At 42.8% G+C, this 21,726-nt stretch overlaps 1 protein-coding gene across 1 annotated transcript in view; it reads right to left on the bottom strand.

Moving 5' to 3' along the window:
- LOC309546395 (multidrug and toxin extrusion protein 2-like) overlaps window positions 1-21,726 on the bottom strand; it is a gene marked incomplete at its 5' end in the record, with an annotated part of 130,638 nt that overhangs the window by 64,212 nt on the left and 44,700 nt on the right. Inside the window, 5 exons of the mRNA XM_082246054.1 lie at window positions 11,255-11,322; window positions 12,069-12,182; window positions 13,934-14,031; window positions 18,539-18,636; window positions 19,246-19,290. Coding sequence (XP_082102180.1) covers window positions 11,255-11,322; window positions 12,069-12,182; window positions 13,934-14,031; window positions 18,539-18,636; window positions 19,246-19,290 — 423 coding nt within the window. The remainder of the gene's footprint in view (window positions 1-11,254; window positions 11,323-12,068; window positions 12,183-13,933; window positions 14,032-18,538; window positions 18,637-19,245; window positions 19,291-21,726) is intronic.

The raw sequence follows: 21,726 nt of genomic DNA on the forward strand, positions 1-21,726 counted from the left end.
GGGACCAGGTGTTGACTGCGGTCATGCGAAAAGGTAAACATTTGGTAGTTACCCGACTTAGAGATAAGCTTCACTGTGTGCAGCAATAAAGTGACGAGTGCCTATGAAAAACGACTTGTCCCATGTCATTACACACTGTAACTTGATGTATGTTTGCAATAGAAGGGTGGTGCTGAGCCTGCGCCCACTCTACTCATTCGGCGTACCTCTGCTACTTCACTCCAAATGTAGCACCCTCCTAGGTGGGTGCTAGTGAGAAAGTATAGTTTTCAGCCTTGTCTGCTTACCAGAGGGGTTGCAGGTAAATCTATATTGTTCTCTGCCTACCAGAGAGCAGGATTGGCTAATAGGGTCTGCTCAATGTGCTCAGTATGCAATTCATTGTATTTAGAGAAGTGTTTCACACTGGTCCAATACTGGACATGTCGGACAGTGGGAGGAAACCTGATGTATAGATGCATAGGCTTTGATACAGTCCTGGTGATTGGCAGGGGGCAGGCCTCCTCGGTGCATTCTGGGATACTGAATAAAAGCCAGGAGCACATGTGCTGCGGGGTATTTGGCTGGAGAGCAGGGTCCCAGAGGGAGGGGGCCACTGCCTCCTCCTCTGTAGCTGTGGCATGAGGTCATCCTAAGGCCAGAGGAATGGATGATAGGAGCTGAACCCGAAGGTCCAGGAGAGCTGACTGAGGGGGAGACACTGGAGACCCTGGGACCAAAGTATCGTGAGTACAGGGATTCATGTCAAGGGGCCTGACCTGAGGGGGGCCACACCACGTGTAGGATAGTCAGTGGACGGGTGTCAGCAGTGAAGAGAGAGGATTCTAGTGAGAGTGTCCTAAAGATAATTACAAGCTCGCAAAGTCATCTCAGGAAAGAGATTTAAATCCTGAATTCACCTATAGTGGCAGGGTGACTCAAATGCCTGGCTGTACCTGAAGATAGGAGTCCTCAACCAATTGTGCATAGTTAATTTGGAGTATCCCACTGTCCCTAATTTAAATAAACACAAAACAACCAAATACCCCTGGACTTATTATTGAAACAAGCCAAAGAAGGAGAACTAACGAACTGTATGCTGGTAACTCAGGGGGACCCAAAAACTGTGATTCTGGCAGTCCTTACGGGGGCAGTGCTACACCAGTAACAGAATAGAGCCAGAACATCAACCCCTTCACTACCAGAGGACCTGTCACCTTACCAGATACAATGCCTGATGACTGGTTGCTTATCTCAATAAATATTTATTTAAAAAAAAATTGCTTTACAGACCCAGTTTTTTTTGGAATATGCCAGAACCAACATGCACCCCCTTGCATGACTTAAGACCAGGCTCATAAAAGTTAATATAAATTTACTGTAAAAATGCAGCATGACAGTACAATTTGAACAACGCCCCTGATCCTATCCAAGATAATGTAGTTGCCCAGGCATCCTCCATGAGCTGAGAGTTCAAGGTATTGTCCATTGCTTGGATGTTCTCAGCAAATCCTGCTTCTTCAATATATAAAAGTGTGCATGGCCCCAATGTCAGTCATGAACTGACTGAGCTAGCTCCGCAATACTCCGGCTTTACATGCTAAATTCAGTGGATGTGGGCACAGGGACCAGTTCCTCTATCCCACTGAGCTGCTTTTCCCAACTATGCAGCTAAGGATAGGATAAGGATGACAGGACCAGGGAAAAATAGGGCAGACAAACCCGTACAGCAATAACCGACATTGCTCCCCTCTGACACAAGCAAAGGCCTTAAAGATGGGGATGGAAAGGAGAGACCCAGTATGCAGCAGCGCTGCTACCCGACTAACACAATCATCTGCAGCAAGAACAGCAAAATGCACTCTGGTTGTCATGGACCGATTCTCTTCTTAGTCTCCAGAGGAGCCCATAGATATAGCTATAGGTGAGTGACACTCCTTTTCCTAGGACTTTCCCAGAAAAGGGTTGAATTTTGACCCTTGCTTCTTCTAAAGACAGAAATATGGTCAAGATGGCTAAATTTGCCTTGAATCAATCCAGTCATCTACATGACCATTCTGCCTCACCAAGCATGACATATTCTGGGGACACTTTACTTACTTATAGTTTAAGAACTATCAAAAACTTGAGCTATCAATACCACAGATCGTAAACAAGATCTACGCAATATTGGTGATCGACTTGACAAGATTAAATCTAAGATGAATGGTACCATAGCAAGAGTCAATCAAAATTCAAAAACAATAAATGGCCTATAATCACAACACATGAAAATCAAAACTGAATGACAAAATGCCTAACCAGTAATCTAACAACCTAACTATATACACAAATAGATACAGTATCTCACAAAAGTGAGTACACCCTCACATTTTTGTAACTTTTCATGTGACAACACTGAAGAAATTACACTTTGTTACAATGTAAAATAGTGAGTGTACAGCTTGTATAACAGTGTACATTTGCTGTCCCCTAAAAATAACCCAACACACAGCCATTAATGTCTAAACCGCTGGCTACAAAAGTGAGTACACCCCTAAGTGAAAACGTCCAAATTGGGCCCATTATGCATTTTCCCTCCCTGGTGTCATGTGACTGGTTAGTGTTACAAGGTCTCAGGTGTGAACAGGGCCGCCGTCACAGGGGTACAGCCCATACACTTGTAAGGGGCCCGAGCATCTGGACAAGCCCAGGGAGGATTGGAAAAGGCAGGGGTGGGTGCAGAGGGGCTCCATGACTGCCCTGGCTTTCTGAGTGTGAGTCGGCAGCTGCTGCTTCTCTGTGTCATTGAGCTCACATCGGGCTCTTTGCTGCCACCTCTGGCTACTTCCTGCATTTGCACTCCTCGTGTGTGCTGCCTGTACTGTATCCCGGACTGCAGCTTCTCTCTGTGTCACAGACACATGTGGAAACAAGAGCTGGGGCTAGAAAGACCACCGTACAAGTAAGGGCTGTTGTACAACTGAAGGGGGAGAGGGGGGGTTGGGGACATGTGTGTCTGTGTGTCTCTGTATGTACGTGTGTGTGTGTGTGTGTATATGTGTGTGTATGTATGTACCTGTGTGTGTGTGTACCTGTCTGTGTATGTACGTGTACACATCTGTGTGTGTACGTGTGTCTGTGTGTGTGTACATGTCTATGTGTGTACATGGGGGTGGGTGGGTGGGTGTGTGTACATGTCTGCGTGTGGGTGTGTGTCTGTGAGTACGTGTGTTTGCATGTCTGTGTGTGTTCATGTCTGTGAGTGTACATATGGATGTGTGTGTGTGTACATGTCTGTGAGTGTACATGTCTGTGTACACGTGTCTGTGTGTGCGTACATGTCTTTGTGTGTGTGTACATGTCTGTATGTGTGTACATGTCTGTGAGTGTACATGTCTGTGTACTTGTGTCTGTTTGTGTGTGTGCGTACATGTCTGTGTGTGTGTACATGTCTGTGTGTGTACATATCTGTGAGTGTACATGTGTGTGTACACGTGACTGTGTGTGCGTGTGCGTACATGTCTGTGTTTGTCTGTACGTGTCTGTACATGTGTGTGTGAAATATATACACGTGTGAGGGGGGCTGAGTTCGTACACATGTGAGGGGGGCTGAGTTCGTACATATGTGAGGGGGGCTGAGTGCGTACACGTATGAGGGGGGCTGAGTTTGTACATGTGTGAGGGGGGCTGAGTGCGTACACGTGTGAGGGGGCTGAGTGAGTACACGTGTGAGAGAGGGCTGAGTGCGTACACGTGTGAGAGGGGCTGAGTTCATACATGTGTAAGGGGGGCTGAGTGCGTACACGTGTGATGGGGGCTGAGTGTGTACACGTGTGAGGGGCGCTAAGTGCGTACACGTGTGAGAGGGGGCTGAGTGCATACAGCTGCTGAATCGGGATCTTTTTGGACAAAATATAATTCCTTACTGTTAAATCTTGATAGCACTGATGATTTGGAATATAATTTAAATTTTCATATATTATGTTGTAAGAGTGTTAATATAAAAGTGTACACTGAAGGACTCACTGTTATGACTAGTGGGTGGATTTGGTGGGATGGCACATAGGCAGGCCCTGCTGAATGTTGGTGGTCAGGCCCGGGGGGAGGGGCCCAGGGCTAAAGCTGTGTAAGGGGCCCCACAATTTCTGATGGTTGCCCTGGGTGTGAATGGGGAGCAGGTGTGTTGAATTTGGTGTTATCGCTCTCACTCTCTCATAGTGGTCACTGGAAGTTCAACATGGCACCTCATGGCAAAGAACTCTCTGAGGATCTGAAAAAAAAGTTGTTGCTCTACATAAAGATGGCCTAGGCTATGAGAAGATTGCCAAGACCCTGAAACGGTTTAACAGGACAGGTTCCACTCATTACAGGCCTCGCCATGGTCGACCAAGTTAAGTGCACGTGCTCAGCGTCATATCCAGAGGTTGTCTTTGGGAAATAGATGTATGAGTGCTGCCAGCATTGCTGCAGAGGTTGAAAGGGTGGGGTCAGCCTGTCAGTGCTCAGAACATACGCCGAACAGTGCATCAAATTGATATGCATGGCTGTCATTCCAGAAGGAAGCCTCTTCTCAAGATAATGCACAAGAAAGCCCGCAAACAGTTTGCTGAAGACAAGCAGACTAAGAACATGGATTACTGGAACCATGTCCTGAGGTCTGATTAGACCAAGATAAACTTATTTTGTTCAGATGATTTTAAGCTTGTGTGGCAGCAACCAGGTGAGGAGTACAAAGACAAGTGTGTCTTGCCTACAGTCAAGCATGGTGGTGGGGTTGTCATGGTCTAGGGCTGCATGAGTGCTGCCAACACTGGGGAGCTACAGTTCATTGAGGGAATAATGAATGCAAACATGTACTGTGACGTACTGAAGCACAGCATGATCCCCTCCCACACAGGATACTGACCCCAAACACACCTCCAAGACAACCACTACCTTGCTAAAAACGCTGAGGGTAAAGGTGATGAACTGCCCAAGCATGTCTCCAGCCCTAAACCCTATTGAGCATCTGTGGGGCATCCTCAAATGTGAGATACTGTACATACAAGTCAGGGGGAAACTGGAGGAGCAGGGAGCAAGGCAGTGGAGTACTGGGTACTGGTTGTAGGACAGGGGCAGGAACAAGAGTAAGCTCAGCATACAGAGTACAGGACAGAAGCCACCAAAACACTGAGGCGCTGTGTACTAGTGGGAGCAGCCTTATATAGCCACCTAGCCGCTGAAACCAGGTGAAGCTTATCACTGAACCCTGCTGGCTTATGGGAGACACCTGCTGGTGGACACTGGGACTGCTGTTATTAGCCCTGAGAACCACAGCGCCACCAGCAGATAAACCAGGCTCTGACAGTGTGTGTATGGGAGCGCCCCCCAGGGGCTCATTTAATAGTGCAATTTTGGCTGATTTGTGAGCCTTCACATTCGTAGCTGTATGGATCAAGGTGAATACTCTAATCCAGTGGTCTCCAAACTGCAGCCAAGGGGCGAGATGTGGCCCTTTTCTTGATTTTATCTAGCCCTTGGGGCACTATTCCTCCTACTGACATCGACAATGGGGGCATAGTTCTTGCCACTGACACCAACGATGGGGCACTATTCCTCCAACTAATACCAATTATGGGGCACTATTCCTCCCACTGACTCCAACAATAAGACTTTATTCCTCCCACTGACACCAATAATGGGGAACTGTTCCTCCCATTTACAACAACAATGGGGCACTATTTCTGCCACTGGCACCAATGATGTGGCTTTATTTATCCCACCAAAGAGGTGGCATTGTTGGAACTGCAGCTATCAGCCCTGAGAACCACAGTGCCACCAGTAGTTGAACCAGATCCTGACAGTTCCCCCGCCTTAAGTAGCGGCCTCTGGATGCTCCACTGTGCTCCGCCACCAAGATCTAGAAGTTGACTGAGTACCCCACCGCCGGGTTCTGGAGGCTGACTGAGTACCCACGCTGCCGGGGTCCAAAAACCGGCTGACTTCCTGATGGTCAGATCCCTGAAAAGGCGCAACACTCTATACAGGTACTCTGACTCCAGGATGTTCCATCACAACTGGACACTCCACATCCAGATTACTAGAGACTGCTCCACATTTTACCTGCCACCCAGGTCTACCCAAGGCATAGGTTACCCAACCCGGGTCCCCAAATGCACCTGGGATTGCAAATAAAATACCTTGGTCAGAACATGGTTTAGTTGGAACTCTTCCCTTTCCCAGAGGACCTCTACTGCTGGGGCTGTAATAGTGGATGCAGCTGTCATGTTCAAAGTGTGTATATGAACCTCCCAGACTTGGCACAACAGGACCAGCTGGCTGCAGAAAGAGCTGAGGACAGGCAACAGTAGGGATCCTAAACCAAACAGACAAGCCATTAAAGCCACATGACAATGTAAATTCAGAAGCCTCAGACACATCAGAAGGTGGAAGTTTAACCCAGTCAACAGCGGCCCAGGAATTAGCAAAGCCCGGCTGGGCAGGGGCCCAGGAATCAGCATAGTCCGACTGGGCAGCAGGCAGCAGGTCTCAAGCAAGCTTGGCAGAAAACAGCGGTTTACCAGAGGCAAGCGTGGCAGCAGACAGCAGGTCGCCAGAGGCAGGCTGGGCAACAGACATCAGATCACCATCAGCAGGCCTGGTAGCAGACAGCAGGTCACCTATGGCAGACTTGAGAGAGGACAGCAGGTCCCCCGCAATAGGCTTTGCAGAGGACACCAGGTCACCCGTGGCAGGCTTGGTAGAAGACAGAAGCTCACCAAGGCAGGCTTGGCAGAGGACAGCAGGTTACCCGCAGCAGGCTTGGCAGAGGATAGCAGGTCACCAGAGGCAGGCTTGGCAGAGGAGTGAAAGACACCAAAGGCAGGCTTGGCAGAGGACAGCAGGTTACACATGACAGGCATGGCAGAGGAAAGCAGGTTACTCGCGGCAGACTTTGTAGAGGATGGGAGGTCACCAGAGGCAGGCTGAACCCCATCGGGAAGCATAGAGGCAGGCTAAACCCCATCCGCAAGCATAGAGGCAGGCTGAACCTCATCGGCAAGCATAGAGGCAGGCTGGACCCTATCGGCAGGTAGCATGGAGGAGGAGTGGACCCCATCAGCAGGCAGCATAGAGGAGGAATGGACCCCATCCACAGGCAGCAAAGAGGAGCAATGGACCCCATCAGCAGGCAGTATGGAGAAATAATGGACCCCATCAGCAGGCAGCATGGAGGAGGAATGGACCCCATCAGTAGGCAACATGGAGGAGGAATGGACCCCATCAGCAGGTAGAATGGCAGCAGGTTGGATACCTTCAGCAGGCAGCAGGCAGCATGGAAGCAGGAACTGACTGAATAATGGTTGAGGAAGCAGTGGATAGTATGAGAGGAGTAAAAACATCGTGGTTCTGAGATGTACCCAGAAATAATAGTTCAGAACAGAACCGAACCAATGACTGGATTTCGCCAAGTGCATATCTTCCCCCATCAACTAAAACATGTGCTGTAAGAATGCATTCCAACAGCTTTTCATGGGTATAATCTTGAGAAACCAGGCGGCAAAGATAGTTACCATCCAATGCCAATTCCACATGACAAATAACCTCCCCTCGAAGCATTTTGACAAAAAGGGAAGCAAATACTCCAAGCAAATGGCTCCACGTTCCTAGGTGTAGCTGATCTGGTCTTTAGTGGGCCTCAGTGTTATGTCGAAGTTAGCAGTAGGGATGACCAGATATATGTATGTAGCAAGGTTTCCTGGCCTATGGCCTGAGGTGGGTCTGCCATTGATACCGGTTACCTCTCCAGCCCATGTGAGCTGCAGCCCTGGGTGTGAGAACTGACACATTGACAACTCCGGCATCTTTGTTTGGTTGTTTTATTGTAGTTTAAGGGGATGGGAGAAGGGAATGAGGGGGATACTCCTTTGGCTTGACTATGTACAATTCTGGGACTTTTGTAGCAAAAATGCCCGTTAGCGCTGTCTTGACGCCAGCCAACGCTTACTAACTCTTTGAACACACTGTATCTCTGAAAGCTATGCTGGAACCCCGACTGAAGTCTAGCAGATCAAGGACTGTAGAACCTTGAACCTCTGACACTGCTTGCACTGCAAAGTCACTGACTACTCTCTCCAGCCTTGCCCTGGCTTGATGTAGCTTGCTGTGTATTCCTGTATGGCTGCAACTCTCAACTGATGCACTCACACTGTGCATTAACTCTTCAGGGCCGAAACTGCAGGCGCCCCCTTTACCGCTTCAGGGTGCTCAATCTTGGTACCCCCTCTATCACTTCAGGGTCCTGTGACTAGGTACCCCCTTTACCGCTAGCTGACACTTGGATCCTAGAACCTTTTCCGGAGTGGTCCCCACTGACTCTAGGCAGACCCCCAGGGGCAATCCTCAGTACTCACCACCTGTGTAGGCTTTCCTGGGACTGGAGCCCTCTCCGCTGGTTCTCAGCACACCGGATCCCCCTCACCTCAGCACTCTCTGGATTCTCAGGCAGCACCCGAGACATCCACCTCCTCTGACAGGAGGAGAGACAGCCGTCCTTTCCTTCCTGGGACTCTGCTTCCCGCCAAAGACAATGAGTCATGCTCTCCCTCAAAATTATACCCACTCCCAGAATCCTTGCAGCAGAATCTGCCTTCTGGGGTAGTTACAAGCCTGAATGTATCCCTGATTGGGTTTTTCTCCACTGCCCTATGAGAAGCCTCTCACAGAGCCAGTGGGGAGACTCCCCCTTCAGCAGACACACCTGGAAACCATGACACCCTGCCAAAAAGAAATCATGTCCCTGCTGTTAGGCAGACAAAGCCCACTATATTATTTTATATATATATATATTTATATATATTATATTTATATATATTATATTAGATATATATAAATATATATCTAATATAAATATATATATATATATATATATATATATATATATATATATTATATTTATATATATTATATTAGATATAATATATCTAATATAATATATATAAATATATATATATATAAATATATAAATATATATATATATATATATATATTATATTATATATACTATATCTAATATAATATATATAAATATATATCTAATATAATATATATAAATATTATATATATATATATATATATATATATATATATATATATATATATATATTAGATATATATTTACCTAGCACCTAACTGTAGGGTGCTATATGTAGCTACACAAGAAAACTGGGACCAAACAATGTATTCAGTATATCTTCAAACTGAGATTTATATATAGTGAACAATAACCACACACCAACAGCAATAAACATGAGAACGCATAAAAATCAAAACTAAATGACAAAATGCCTAACCAGCAACCTAACAAATGAATTATGTACACAACATACACAAATAGGTGCACACAAGGCAGGGGAAAACTGGAGGACAGGGAGCAAGACAATGGGGTACTGGGTACTGGGCATAGGCAGGAGCAAAAGCAAGAACGAATGGCAACAGAGTCTGGGAGCAGCACAGCAAACAGAGTACAGGGCAGGAACCACCAAAGCACTGAGGCACTGTGTGCTAGTGGGAGCAGCCTTATATAGCCATCTAGCAGCTGAAACCAGGTGGAGCTGATCACTGAAACCTGCTGGCAGACACTGGAAGGGGACACCCACTGGTGGACACTGGGAGACAGGGAGACACCCAGTGGTGGACATTGGAACTGCTGCTATTAGCCCTGAGAACCACAGCACCACCAGCAGATAAACCAGGTCCTGATAGTGTGTGTCTGGGAGCGCCCTCCAGGGGCTCATTCAATAGCGCAATTTTGGCTCATTTGTGGACCTTTACATTCGTAGCTGTATGGATCAAGGTGAATACTCTAATTCAGTGGTCTCCAAACTGCAGCCCAGGGGTCGGATGTGCCCATTTGCTTGATTTTATATGGCCCTTGAGTCACTATTCCTCCTACTGACATTGACAATGGGGGCATAGTTCTTGCCACTGACACCAACAATGGGGCACTATTCCTCCAACTGACACCAACAATAGGACACTATAGTTTTCTTCCATCAGAGTCCTATTGAGAATCCCAGAATGTATTCTGCCCATCCTCCCAAAAGTCATTTAAGACATGACATACAGTATACCAGGTTTTGATAGTATAAAAGTAACAACAGAGACAAAATTCACAAATTATTCCCAAATTCTGAAAGAAGGGTGAAAACCCTTCTGGACAAACAATCCTGTGCCCTACTACCATACCATGGAACCATACTATTAGTAAGAGCATCAAGCCACAGGTGTACATTTGGGCCTAGCTGTATTAGATCCAGCAATGGTTGAGGTTTTTGCACACACATAAAAGGAGCAGAAAACAAAGGCGATTTGGCCAATATAGTGTATCAATTATGAGTTTGATTGTTTCCAACAAAAGTCTCTGAAGAAACTTAAGAATTTTTGGAACTGGCTTATAAGCAGGTCCTAGGCTTGAGGAACTCATATCTAAATCTTCTACATCTCCAAATGGACCTGTCAAAGGATTTTTCAGATCTTATGAGTTCCAATTTGTATCTCCAAGTTTGAGACGCAAAAGAGCATGGTGGTGGTCGCCTCACTAATGACTTATGAAACGCACAGTCATTCATTCCAAAACGCCCTACCTTTGGTCAGCCATGAAAAGATATTTTCTGAAACATCTAAACAGCAGCTGCAGGTTTAACCCAGCCGAGCACTGTGGATCCATAAGAATGGCAGAGGAGGAACAGGAGGCTTAGGCAGGGCATTTGTTTATTAGTGAATGATCGTATTGGGTAGCCAAGGGGCTAGAGACAACCCGTTTTTGCTGCCATGGAGTTGGTTATACAGTATATACACACAAAATACATATATTTATCCAGCTCTGCCACACAGCACAGCTCTGTCTGGCAGGGTCGGAGACATGATTTTTCTCTGCTATAGCTAAATAAGACTCCGTGCCTTGTCTCTACTCCAACTTATAGTAGACTGGATAGTGGAAGGGGAAGCAGCAGGCTAATTAACTATCTCCTGAGCGTCATTTTGCTCTCTCCTTGTGTCAGCATGTTTCTTGTAAGCACATAGGCACTGCAGCACAACTGACCGACTGCTTAGGCTGATATTAAGTCAACTGCAGGTACTTACAGTGCTTGCATTAAAGAATATAAACAGTATGTTAAATTATGGATTCATGAATACAGAGCTGCATTAATTGGTGTTTTTTATATGTGTCTGGAGTATAGCTGTAGTAACAGTGTCATCTTATGTAAGTTTAAAAGTGTTGAATTGAATAAATAGTGAAAGACCATCATACCATTTGAGCCATCGTTACCAACTCTATCATAATGGTTTGTCCTCCCAACTCCACAATGCTAATAAGCCCTGAAAAATAAGATGAAGGTGTTAGTAAATAGTCAACTGTTCATAGATGTTTTCATTCAATTACATGACCAACAAAACTATGTGATTCAAACAATCAGAAGGTCCACCAGTAGCTCATAAAATATCAGTCAAAATGATTTTCCATGCAAAAATTGTTTGGTTTCAGTGTCAAAGAAGTGCCAGTGCATTCTCATATCTAACTATGTAACTCATGCTTTTATTCACCACTTAAACAGTCATTGTAGCTAAACAGCCAGTCGAGGGAGTGTATGTTTTTCTTTCTCAATACGTTTAATAAAAGTTTTACAAATTACAAAGCAACAGCTGGATAACAAAAGACTTGGCTTTGGCCAAGGGTACAGTACAGTTCAGAGACATTACTAGCCAAAAATCACATTGTACAGTAGCTACTACAGAACATATTGCAGATAAGTGGATATTTCACTATTAGTACTTTTTCATGGCATAGTATTATAGGATATGACTTTATTGTATGCACATTAGCACTTTTGAATTTGAAAGGGACAGCACCCCCACTTTCCTTTGAAATATGCCCTAAATAGGAAGCTGAATCAGTCAGGATGCACGTTAACCTCTTGGTCAATTCTCTGCAGGTGGGCAGGTTACCTGAACCTATAAAGAGGACACTGCATGAAGAGGCAGTAGAAGGAGCCGAAGAACAGCAGGACCCAGAAAATACAGCAGATAGAGCTCAGTGAAAGAATCCATAGAATGGAGAAACTAACCTGCTAAAAAGCCTCCAATTTCAAAGCTCCAATATTCAACACAAAACATCAGCATGCTGGGGAGAGCAAGGAAGAGAAATATATCCCACTCCTGAAGACAGTCTTTAGACCATCCTGAAAAGAGAACATTTTTTCAAACAGCTGAATAAGCATGTATATCTAAAAAGCCGTACCAGGTTATAATAAATAAATAGAATAGCAGAACTGTAGCATTATGTTCAAAGTATCTTAACACTTTCAATGCCAAATATGTAACCTTACGCAGAGGCGTAACTAGAACCCCGACCAGGGCCCACCCCACTGATTCCGGGGCCCTTTACTCCCATCATGGGACCCTTTATTATGGTCCCACAATGGGCCACCTTCCTGCTGTCTTGGGGTCCCCCCCACAGTAGCAGGAACACCAGAGCCCAAACATAAGTGTGACCTTTGTGATATTGGTAGTTCTGCCACTGGTGTCAGTGTTTTTTTTTTTTTTGTTTTTTGTTTTTTTTTAACATTGTATTGTTTTTTTTTTTTTTTTTTACAATTTTATTTAAAAAATGTTTTTACATTTTTTTCTGACCCCCAATGGAGGGCTTTTATGAAATATCAGGGGTCAAATTAGACCCCTGATGTTTTACTTTTGAGACAGAGAAAGGGACTGAGGACAGATTCATGAGTCCCTTTCTCTGCAGCCTCAGCTACAGAGCTTCCCATTCATTCATAAACTGAGGCATAGTAAACACAGTTTACCATGCCCCAGCTATGAATAAAAAAAAAAAAAAAAAAACAGTCAGTAATCGGTACCGATCACTGACTCTTTTCATTAAGACAAGGAAGGGGCCGGTAAATGACACATCCTGACATATTATCTTGACAGATCTGCTGCTGCGGGGGGGAGGGGAGGGAGGGATGTGAGGGGGGACCAGGGAAGCACACAGGGGCCCGGGGCAGCAGGACAGGAGTAGGGAGGCGGCAGGAGGGGCATGCGGAGGAACCGATGCCCTTCATTTCCCTTCTGCAGCCACTGACTTTCTATAGGACGGAGGGGAGGAGAAGCGGGCATTCAGTTATTACATAGAGGGATCAGTTCCTCTACATGCTGCAGCTCCTGACGCCCTCCTATCCAGGTGAACAGGGGGCCGCCCTGGCCCCCTGGAGCAATGGTGATCCCTGCGACCCCTGTACGTATGTCCCTGACCTGAAGGTAAACCTCTGCATTGCCATTGCAGCCAGTTATATATATATTTACTTTACTTTTGTTCCCCACCATTCTGTTTGGCTCACAGGAGTGAGGACAGGAAGACCTGTGCAAGCTCCAAGACAAAACTTGGCATTGCAACACTGTCATAGGGGGCATGAAATAATAAATCATATGCTACTCAAAATCAAGTAGTAACAGGCATTTTCCTTCACATTCGGGGGTTGAACAAAGCCCAGGGGAATGAAGAGAAGACATATATGTGGTGAAAGTAGATACACTATTACAGTAGACCTTTTGCTTTGCCCTGCAAGGACAAAACACAGGGTTGCTTAAAAAAAAAAAAAAATAAACTATAATGGTTTTATTAAACTTTATTTTATATTTTTAATGTTTTCAAATTTACAAACTATCTTGTATATTAATATTTTGATTACTTAATAAAAATATTGATTGTTAAAATACACTTTACGGGTAGTCAGTATTCTTTTGTTCTAAGCACCCAACTCTTCAGTCCGGGTACTTCTTTTGTCTTCATGCATGCGGTACTTTTTTCCAGCACAGGGCTCCCACCGCACGGCCAACAATTGAGCTTGATGAAATGTCTTGTGACATTTTAATAAAGTTAATTTAAAAATAAAGAGTAAACAATGCTAAATAACTGTGTAACTATGTAACATACCTCCCCATGTTTGCACATGAACCTTTTTACCAACGATGTATAAAAAAAGTAAAAGTGCCATTGACCACTGAGAAACTGTGTTTGCCCAAGCTGAACCTCTGGAAAAAATTAAATATAGAATTAACTTATAATCAATAAAAACTTTAAATCAGTGCAGCACTACTTATCTTACTGCCTATTAACTACTGCAATCCATAAAAACACAAGTCACAAGTGGCAGGGCCACCAAGTGATCTGAGGTCAAGCAGGGACCTTATTTCCGGCATCTGGAATGCTTGAGGTCAAGTGAGGACCCCATGGGGACCCTGCTGGGGTCAAGCGGTGACATACAGTGACGTAATTTCCGGCATCTGGAACACACGTCGAAACAGGAATCTGAACTCAGATTACATGCTTATGGTAAAGCTACAATTGTGAGTGTAATTGTTTTTAATATACAGTAAATTTTATAAAACCACATCAAACTAGGATACTGATATGCCATTTTGACTCTAAGAGTCAGGGAGTGGGGAGTGCAGGCGGGGAGCACGGCGGAGTGGACCTTGCACTTTAAGAGATCTATCTGCACTGGCACTTTAAATTGCACAATGGACTTTAATATTTGGGATTGTTGCATAGGCACTTTGAGCAGCACTGGTCACTTTTTTTGCATATTCATAAGTTATGAATTGTTTATGTTTGGATTTATTTTTTTAGCACGTTGTAATTTATATGATTGATGTGGTCTTTTTTACATCAGTCCATTGAAGTGTTTGTTACCACAACACTTCATTTTATTGGTATGTGCCAGGTGTACTATGTACTTGTATGAAAAAGTATCTCTTTCTCTTTGTATTGCTGGTGATCCTGCCAATCCCTCTACTTTCCATTAAAAACTGTACCACAGTAAGCAGGAGAGCACACTGTGGTCAGTTTTCTAGTTATGCAGGGAAGCTCAATGTGCTGCTGCTGCTACTGCTGCTGCTGCTTCTCCTCCTCCTTCTCCTCCTCCTCTTCCCAGCTCTTATGCAGCTGAGAATAGATGGAATGTGATCACTAATAAAAAAAGGGAACAAAGGTAATTATAATGTGTTTTTATATATATATATATATATATATATATATATATATATATATATTTCCAAAATGTTTTGCTTTTCATTTCTATTTTAAACTGAATAAGTTGTTTTACAATGTGATCTTTTACAATCACTTTAAGTTTATACTAACCCTATACCATAACAGTAGCTTCAAAACTTACAACAATCAAATTTACTTATTTCCTAATTATTTTCACACACATTTGGTAGGCAGCACTATTTAGCACATGACCATAGCACAGGTGTATAACCTTATTTAATCATCACTGTAATATGTACACCACTCCTTCTGTCTGGCAAGATATTGAGTCTCTGAAGGTACATTCTTTGCCTGTGACATATGCCTTAAGGGAATTTTTTCTTTTTAAGCTGTATTTCATCCTTTGACACCCATAGCACCTCCCACAGGAGAGGAAACCTGTACCTTTAAAGAATGAAAATTGTTTACCCTTAGGGGGATCTATTACATTCTTTACTAACCTGTTTCTCAAAGTTTATTCCCTCATGTAGATAAAGCAGGAAATTGTTATCAAATAAAAAATACTTACCGCAATTTTATTTTCCTGAATAACTCCATGGTAGCATACCGATGGGTATTCCCCACCCTCGCTGCGGCTCAAGAGATCTCTAACCTCGCACATTTTGAGGCTGATTTAGTCGAAGTGTTCCGTTAACTAGACTACTCAATGACTGGGAGGGAACCTATGCTACCATAGAGTTAATCAGGAAAGGAAAATTGTGTTAAGTTTTTAATAACAATTTTCTGTTTTCCTGGCTAACTGCATGCCAGCATACAGATGCAAAATTACTAGATTCAAATCAGGGTGGGATGCTTTAGCCAACAAATTTTATCACCAGAAATAACTGGATAAGGAAGCTAGTTTGCCTCCACAGTGAGCCATATAATGTGTTAGTGGAGGACCACGTCATCCCACATGTTCCTGGAAATAGGCAATATGTAATGGATGTTGTAACAATTACCAGCTAGAAACTGGTGACGACACAAGTCAAAGCATATATCATCAGAAAATCATGGCTCCTTGTTAAGTATGTTGACATTACTTTCATAAAAGAGACAAACTTTAGTCCTATATTTAGTGATGAATCTAGATGATTTTACCAAAAGAAGTGACAAAGAGATGGCCTAAATCTCTAATGCCAAAGCCTGTGAGTAAGCTCGAAGTAGTCTGACATCTGTGAATGGAACTGATCATCCTAAGAAAGAAAATACCTGAACTCGTATGTTCTCTAACAGCAGAAAAGGACTGTGTAGGGGTCAGATGACCCTGTTCTTTACTCACAAACGGGTCCTAAAAACTAAAAATTAGCTGAGATTGGATCTATCATCCCCTGACGCTGGAGCAATGAATTCCTTGTTGCTGTATGTTTTGGACATTTATTTTTGTATTGCTGGGCTAAGTGAAATCCACAATATCTATTTACACATTGCTGGAATCATAAATCATAATAAATAAATCTGCGCTAAATTCAAATAAACAAATATTCCATGAATAATACTAGATATAAATAAATGTTCAGAATAGTGCAAATTAATAAAGTGCTGTGCATAAGAAAGGAATCGTGAATAAGACCAATATTCACATAAATACCAAAAAGTTCATATAAAGTGCTAGATGTGACATCAAATCAATGGATAAATAATATAAATAGTGACATAAAAGTGCTGAATGTAGAAAAAATTCAACACTATATGCAATGTCCGCTCACCTCCAGGCAGGTTACAACAACGCATTGCATTACTTACTCTCGTGAGTGACTTTATCAAGGGATACCCTTGATAAACTCACGAGAGTAAGTGACGCAACACGTCGGGAGGAGCCCGGTGACGTCACTTTCGGTCTACGGCCCAGACCGGAAGTTTACATTCCCCTATACACCACAAGCTTGCAGAGGAGCATTTTTTTCTATTTTAACTGTATATGTACAGTATATGTCTATATTTTTATTATAATAAATGTCTTAACTTAGTACACCATGAGGCCCTTTCTTTATTAAATCCATATATGAGAGATAAGAGGACCCATGCCCTAAGATACCACCTAAGAGACCACTACCTACCAGCTGCCGGTTACCACTGCTTGGATTCCTATAGGAGTTGTTGTCCTTGTTGTAACCTACCTGGAGGTGAGCGGCCATTGAAAATATTGTGGAATTTGGTGCACATCGGGGACACTATTGGATTTGGAAGCACTTCACGTGTCCAGAACAGCACTATTGGCTATATGTTTGCACATTGGCACATGAACTTTTATATATGAATTTGCACATTAACTTTTTATAAATGAACTCTTAATTTCAACACCAGCACTTTCACGGATTTTGAATTTTTTGGTTGTAAATATTACAATCGATACATCAATTTTTTTCTACATTCAGCACTTTTATGCCACTATTTATATCATTTATCCATTTATTTTGTCACATCTAGCACTTTATATGAACTTTTTGGTATTTATGTGAATATTGGTCTTATTCACGATTCCTTTCTTATGCACAGCACTTTATTAATTTGCACTATTCTGCGCATTTATTTATATTTAGTATTATTCATGGAATATTTATTTATTTGAATTTAGCGCTGATTTATTTATTAGAGTTATTTATCCAAGTATGTGGTGACTATTAAAATTGGCAGCTTTATTCTTCCGCTTTATTATTGCCACTCTATTGTGATTTACTTCTTTCAATACTCCATTGGTAGTGCATTGGCCCCCTTTTTTCTTTCTATATTAGTGACATGTAGTGGTTGAAATAGATGGCTTGTTGTATAGATAGGGTTAACATTTCAATAAGAAAGGTTGAGATTGAGACCAAAATTAGACAGGAAGTGTGTACTTCACTCTTGATGAAATCATTACTGACGAACTGTGTTAAGTGAGCATTGCCATGCTGACATCATCATGCAAACCATAAGTCTTGCTATCACTGAGACTAGGTGGTAAGGGAGTTAGCTGAGCACATTTCATAGTGCTATTATAGCATTCTACAATGTGAGTGTGATTTTTTATGCCATTATTTAAATAAATTGGGACACTTTTGCACTATGGGAAGTCTTGTTTCTTTTGTTTCCTATTGCTAAACTGAAAGGGAATACGAATAGAGGTGTGAAGGAGAGACATATGTAGGGAAAAGCTGTGGATTGATATTAGTAGGTGCTCTGTGATTATTAGTACTGGTTGTCAACACCATTTGATGAGTTAATTTATTTCAGAAACATTATTACGGTGTCCACTAGTACTGGACCTCTGGTTTGCAGCACTTTCAAAACAACATATCTGTACTATATTTTTGCATTTTGCACTGTAGAAGTGGCTTGGTTAAATGCATGTGGACATAATAAACGTATTACTTACTTATTCCTGGAAATTTTGTGCTAAATATTGATGTAATATAGACGTGCACTTTATAATACATATCTGCATTGCTCAGAACACACATTGGGATTGATTTACTAAAACTGGAGAGTGCAAAATCTGTAGATATACAGTAAATGTGACATACTTACACTACTCCCATCTTGAAGACGAATATAAAAATAGCATTGACAACAGCATTGATAATGTTTACTGCTAAACAAATGAAGAACTGAGGCCACATAATACCCTAGAAAAGAAAATGTATGTTTATGTCATTTTATAAGATTACATTTTATAAAAATCAGGGGAGGCTTTTATAAAGTCATAAAGAGCTATGTGTAGATCAAATACTAGCTGCAGATTGTAAGACCAGAGATTGATCAGCCATTGCTTTATACACCACCTATCTTCTCTTAAAATAAAGCTGTTGCATTCCTATTTGATTTGGTAAGAAAGCTGCAATACACCTTCTGGTGCTTCCATGTGTCTGTTTCTTAGTTTATTAGTAAGGCAAAGCACACGTAATCCATAGCAATCTTTTAGTCCCAATTCCCAATTGCATTTGAGGGCAGTTGCATTTTTTGTGCCTTGCTTTTGCATGGTTAAAAAGACTACAGGACAAATAATTGGAAAACATTAAAAAAAAAAAAAAGGTTCGGAAGTTCTTGCAGTAAAGTTTAAGAACCCTAAGCATCAGAGAAAAAGATGAATCAAAAGTCAACACTCAAGCCCTGTTCTTTATTTTGGTGCTAAATAAACACATATATGAATTAAAAGTGTTAAATAGGGGGGGAATCTGCAAATTAAAAAAAATAGGTTAGCTATAGAATGTAGATTCAACTTTGAGGACTTTTACCTGATTTTGTAAATATCTGAATTGCAGTTGCTGAAGAAATACTCCCTGTAAGGAAAATAAGAAGCAAATAAAGTACAATTTAGCACATACAGTACATTGTGCACTTCCTGTCCCAGAAATAGAGACAAATGTAGGTCAGTTGAATCCTATAGACTTTATTTGAGCAGTGTGCATGATGTTTTGAATGTTTTGTAACTCTTTAATGCTATAAATCCCATTATATTCTGATCATTTGAGAGTGGGGTACAGAGGCTGGACACAAATGGATTGAGTATGAAATCTCTGGCCCCTAAACATGGTGATGTGATGATATTGAGTAGTGGTGGCTACTACAGTGACTCCCTGCTTCCACAGAGATCCGACATGTATGAAATATGCATACTTACATTGATCCATCTCGACCAGTGATGGCGAACCTTGGCACCCCAGATGTTTTGAAACTACATTTCCCATGATGCTCATGCACTCTGCAGTGTAGGTGAGGACCATGGGAAATGTATTTCCAAAACATCTGGGGTGCCAAGGTTTGCCATTACTGATCTAGACGAATGCAAGTATGAAAAAAAAAACATTTTGGAATTTAGCCTTAAGGATATAAATCCAACAGTTTCTTCTGTAGGAGGAATGTACCCTTATTTAATCTACATACTGATAATTAAAGATTATATATTTAGCAAAACGTGGGTCTTTTAACATATAAGTGGTGAAATGATTTCAAATGTTCCACAAATGAACTTTTTTTGTCCCAAAATTTCATGCATATCCTCACCTATTACTAGTTCTTTCTTAGTTTTACCCATATAAATCTTCATACATTGAAAAGTGATCATATAAACCAGAAATAGATTGATGCAGTTAATGAATGCCCTGATGGAAAACTACTATGCTTAATTGCTATTCCAAAAGGCTGTGTTTTATTACACAAACCTACGTACACTACAGTGACCACATTTGAAAATATCACAATTGGACTGCAGATTTTATTGGTCATATACAGTGCGTCCGGAAAATATTCCTTTACTTTACTTTTTCCACATTTTGTTATGTTACAGCCTTATTCCAAAATAGATTAAATTCATTCTTTTTCTCAAAATTATACAAACAATATGCCATAATGAGAACTTGAAAGTTTGTTTGAAATCTTTGCAAATTTATTAAAAATAAAAAACAAAACAAATTCCATGTACATAAGTATTCACAGCCATTGCTCAATACTTTGTGGAAGCACCTTTGGCACCAATTACAGTTTCAATTTGAGTACGATGCTACAAGCTTGGCACACCTGTTCTTGGGCAGTTTCTCCCATATTCTTTGCATGACCTCTCAAGCTCCATCAGGTTGGATGGGGAGCATTGTTCACAGCCATTTTCAGATCTCTCCAGAGATGTTCAAGTCTGGGCTCTAGCTGGGCCACTCAGGAACATTCACAGAGTTGTCCCGTAGCCACTTCTTTGTTATCTTGTGTAGCACTACTCCCTTGGAAGCTGCTGGTGATGGGTTCCCCTGGGTTACCCATAGCAACAATACAATAGTTCAGCGACTTCAAAGTGCCTGGCTCAGTCAAGAAACAGTCTAGGAGTTTTGTTTTTTGTGGTTTTATTGAGAACTTGGATAGGAGAAGGGAATGAGTGGGATACTCCAACTTGAATAAACTATGCACAATTTGCTGGGACGTCTAGATGTACCAGCCAGAGTCAGCAGTACCCACAACAGTACCAGCCAGCAGTACCCAAAGCAGTACCAGCCAGCAGTACCTACAGCACAGTACCAGCCCGCAGTACCAGCCTGAGCCAGCAGTACCCACAGCAATACCAGACAGCAGTACCCACAGCAGTACCAGCCTGAGTCAGCGGTACTAGCCAGTAGTACCAGCCTGAGCCAGCAGTACCAGCCAGCAGTACCCACAGCACAGTACCAGCCTGAGCCAGCACTACCCACAGCAGTACCAGCCAGCAGTACCTACAGCACAGTACCAGCCTGAGTCAGGAGTACCCACAGCAGTACCAGCCTGAGCCAGCAGTACCCACAGAAGTACCAGTGTCACAACCCACCTGGGGTCTTGCAGTGGAGAGGGAACCCAGTTGCAGTGGAACAGCACTCCCTTACAATCACGACCCTCAGGAGTCCCTGGAAGTGGGAACAGGGCCCCGTAGGGTCTGTGGTGGCACGGAGGCCTTTAATGAAGAGAAGGAGGTAAGGTCGACAACTCTGGAGTCAGGTCTGGCAGGCAATCAAGGAGTATCCACCTGAGGGAGAAAGGCTCAGGAACCAGGATCACAGGCAATGCAATTAGCAGACACACAGGAGCAAGGAAAATAACCAAGCACTGACTGGAAGGTGTGCTTGGTTTATATAGGGAGCCAGGATCACATGACCCGCCACCTCCCACCAGTAGGTGGGGCTGCCAGGGGCTATAAAGGGAGGTCAGAGACCCAGCGCCATCTTGGTTTGCTTCATAGAACCTGATCTTACCAGATCTTC

Source organism: Pelophylax lessonae, assembly GCF_965119305.1.
Source record: "Pelophylax lessonae genome assembly, chromosome: 2".
In the NCBI taxonomy this organism is placed as follows: Eukaryota; Metazoa; Chordata; class Amphibia; order Anura; family Ranidae; genus Pelophylax; species Pelophylax lessonae.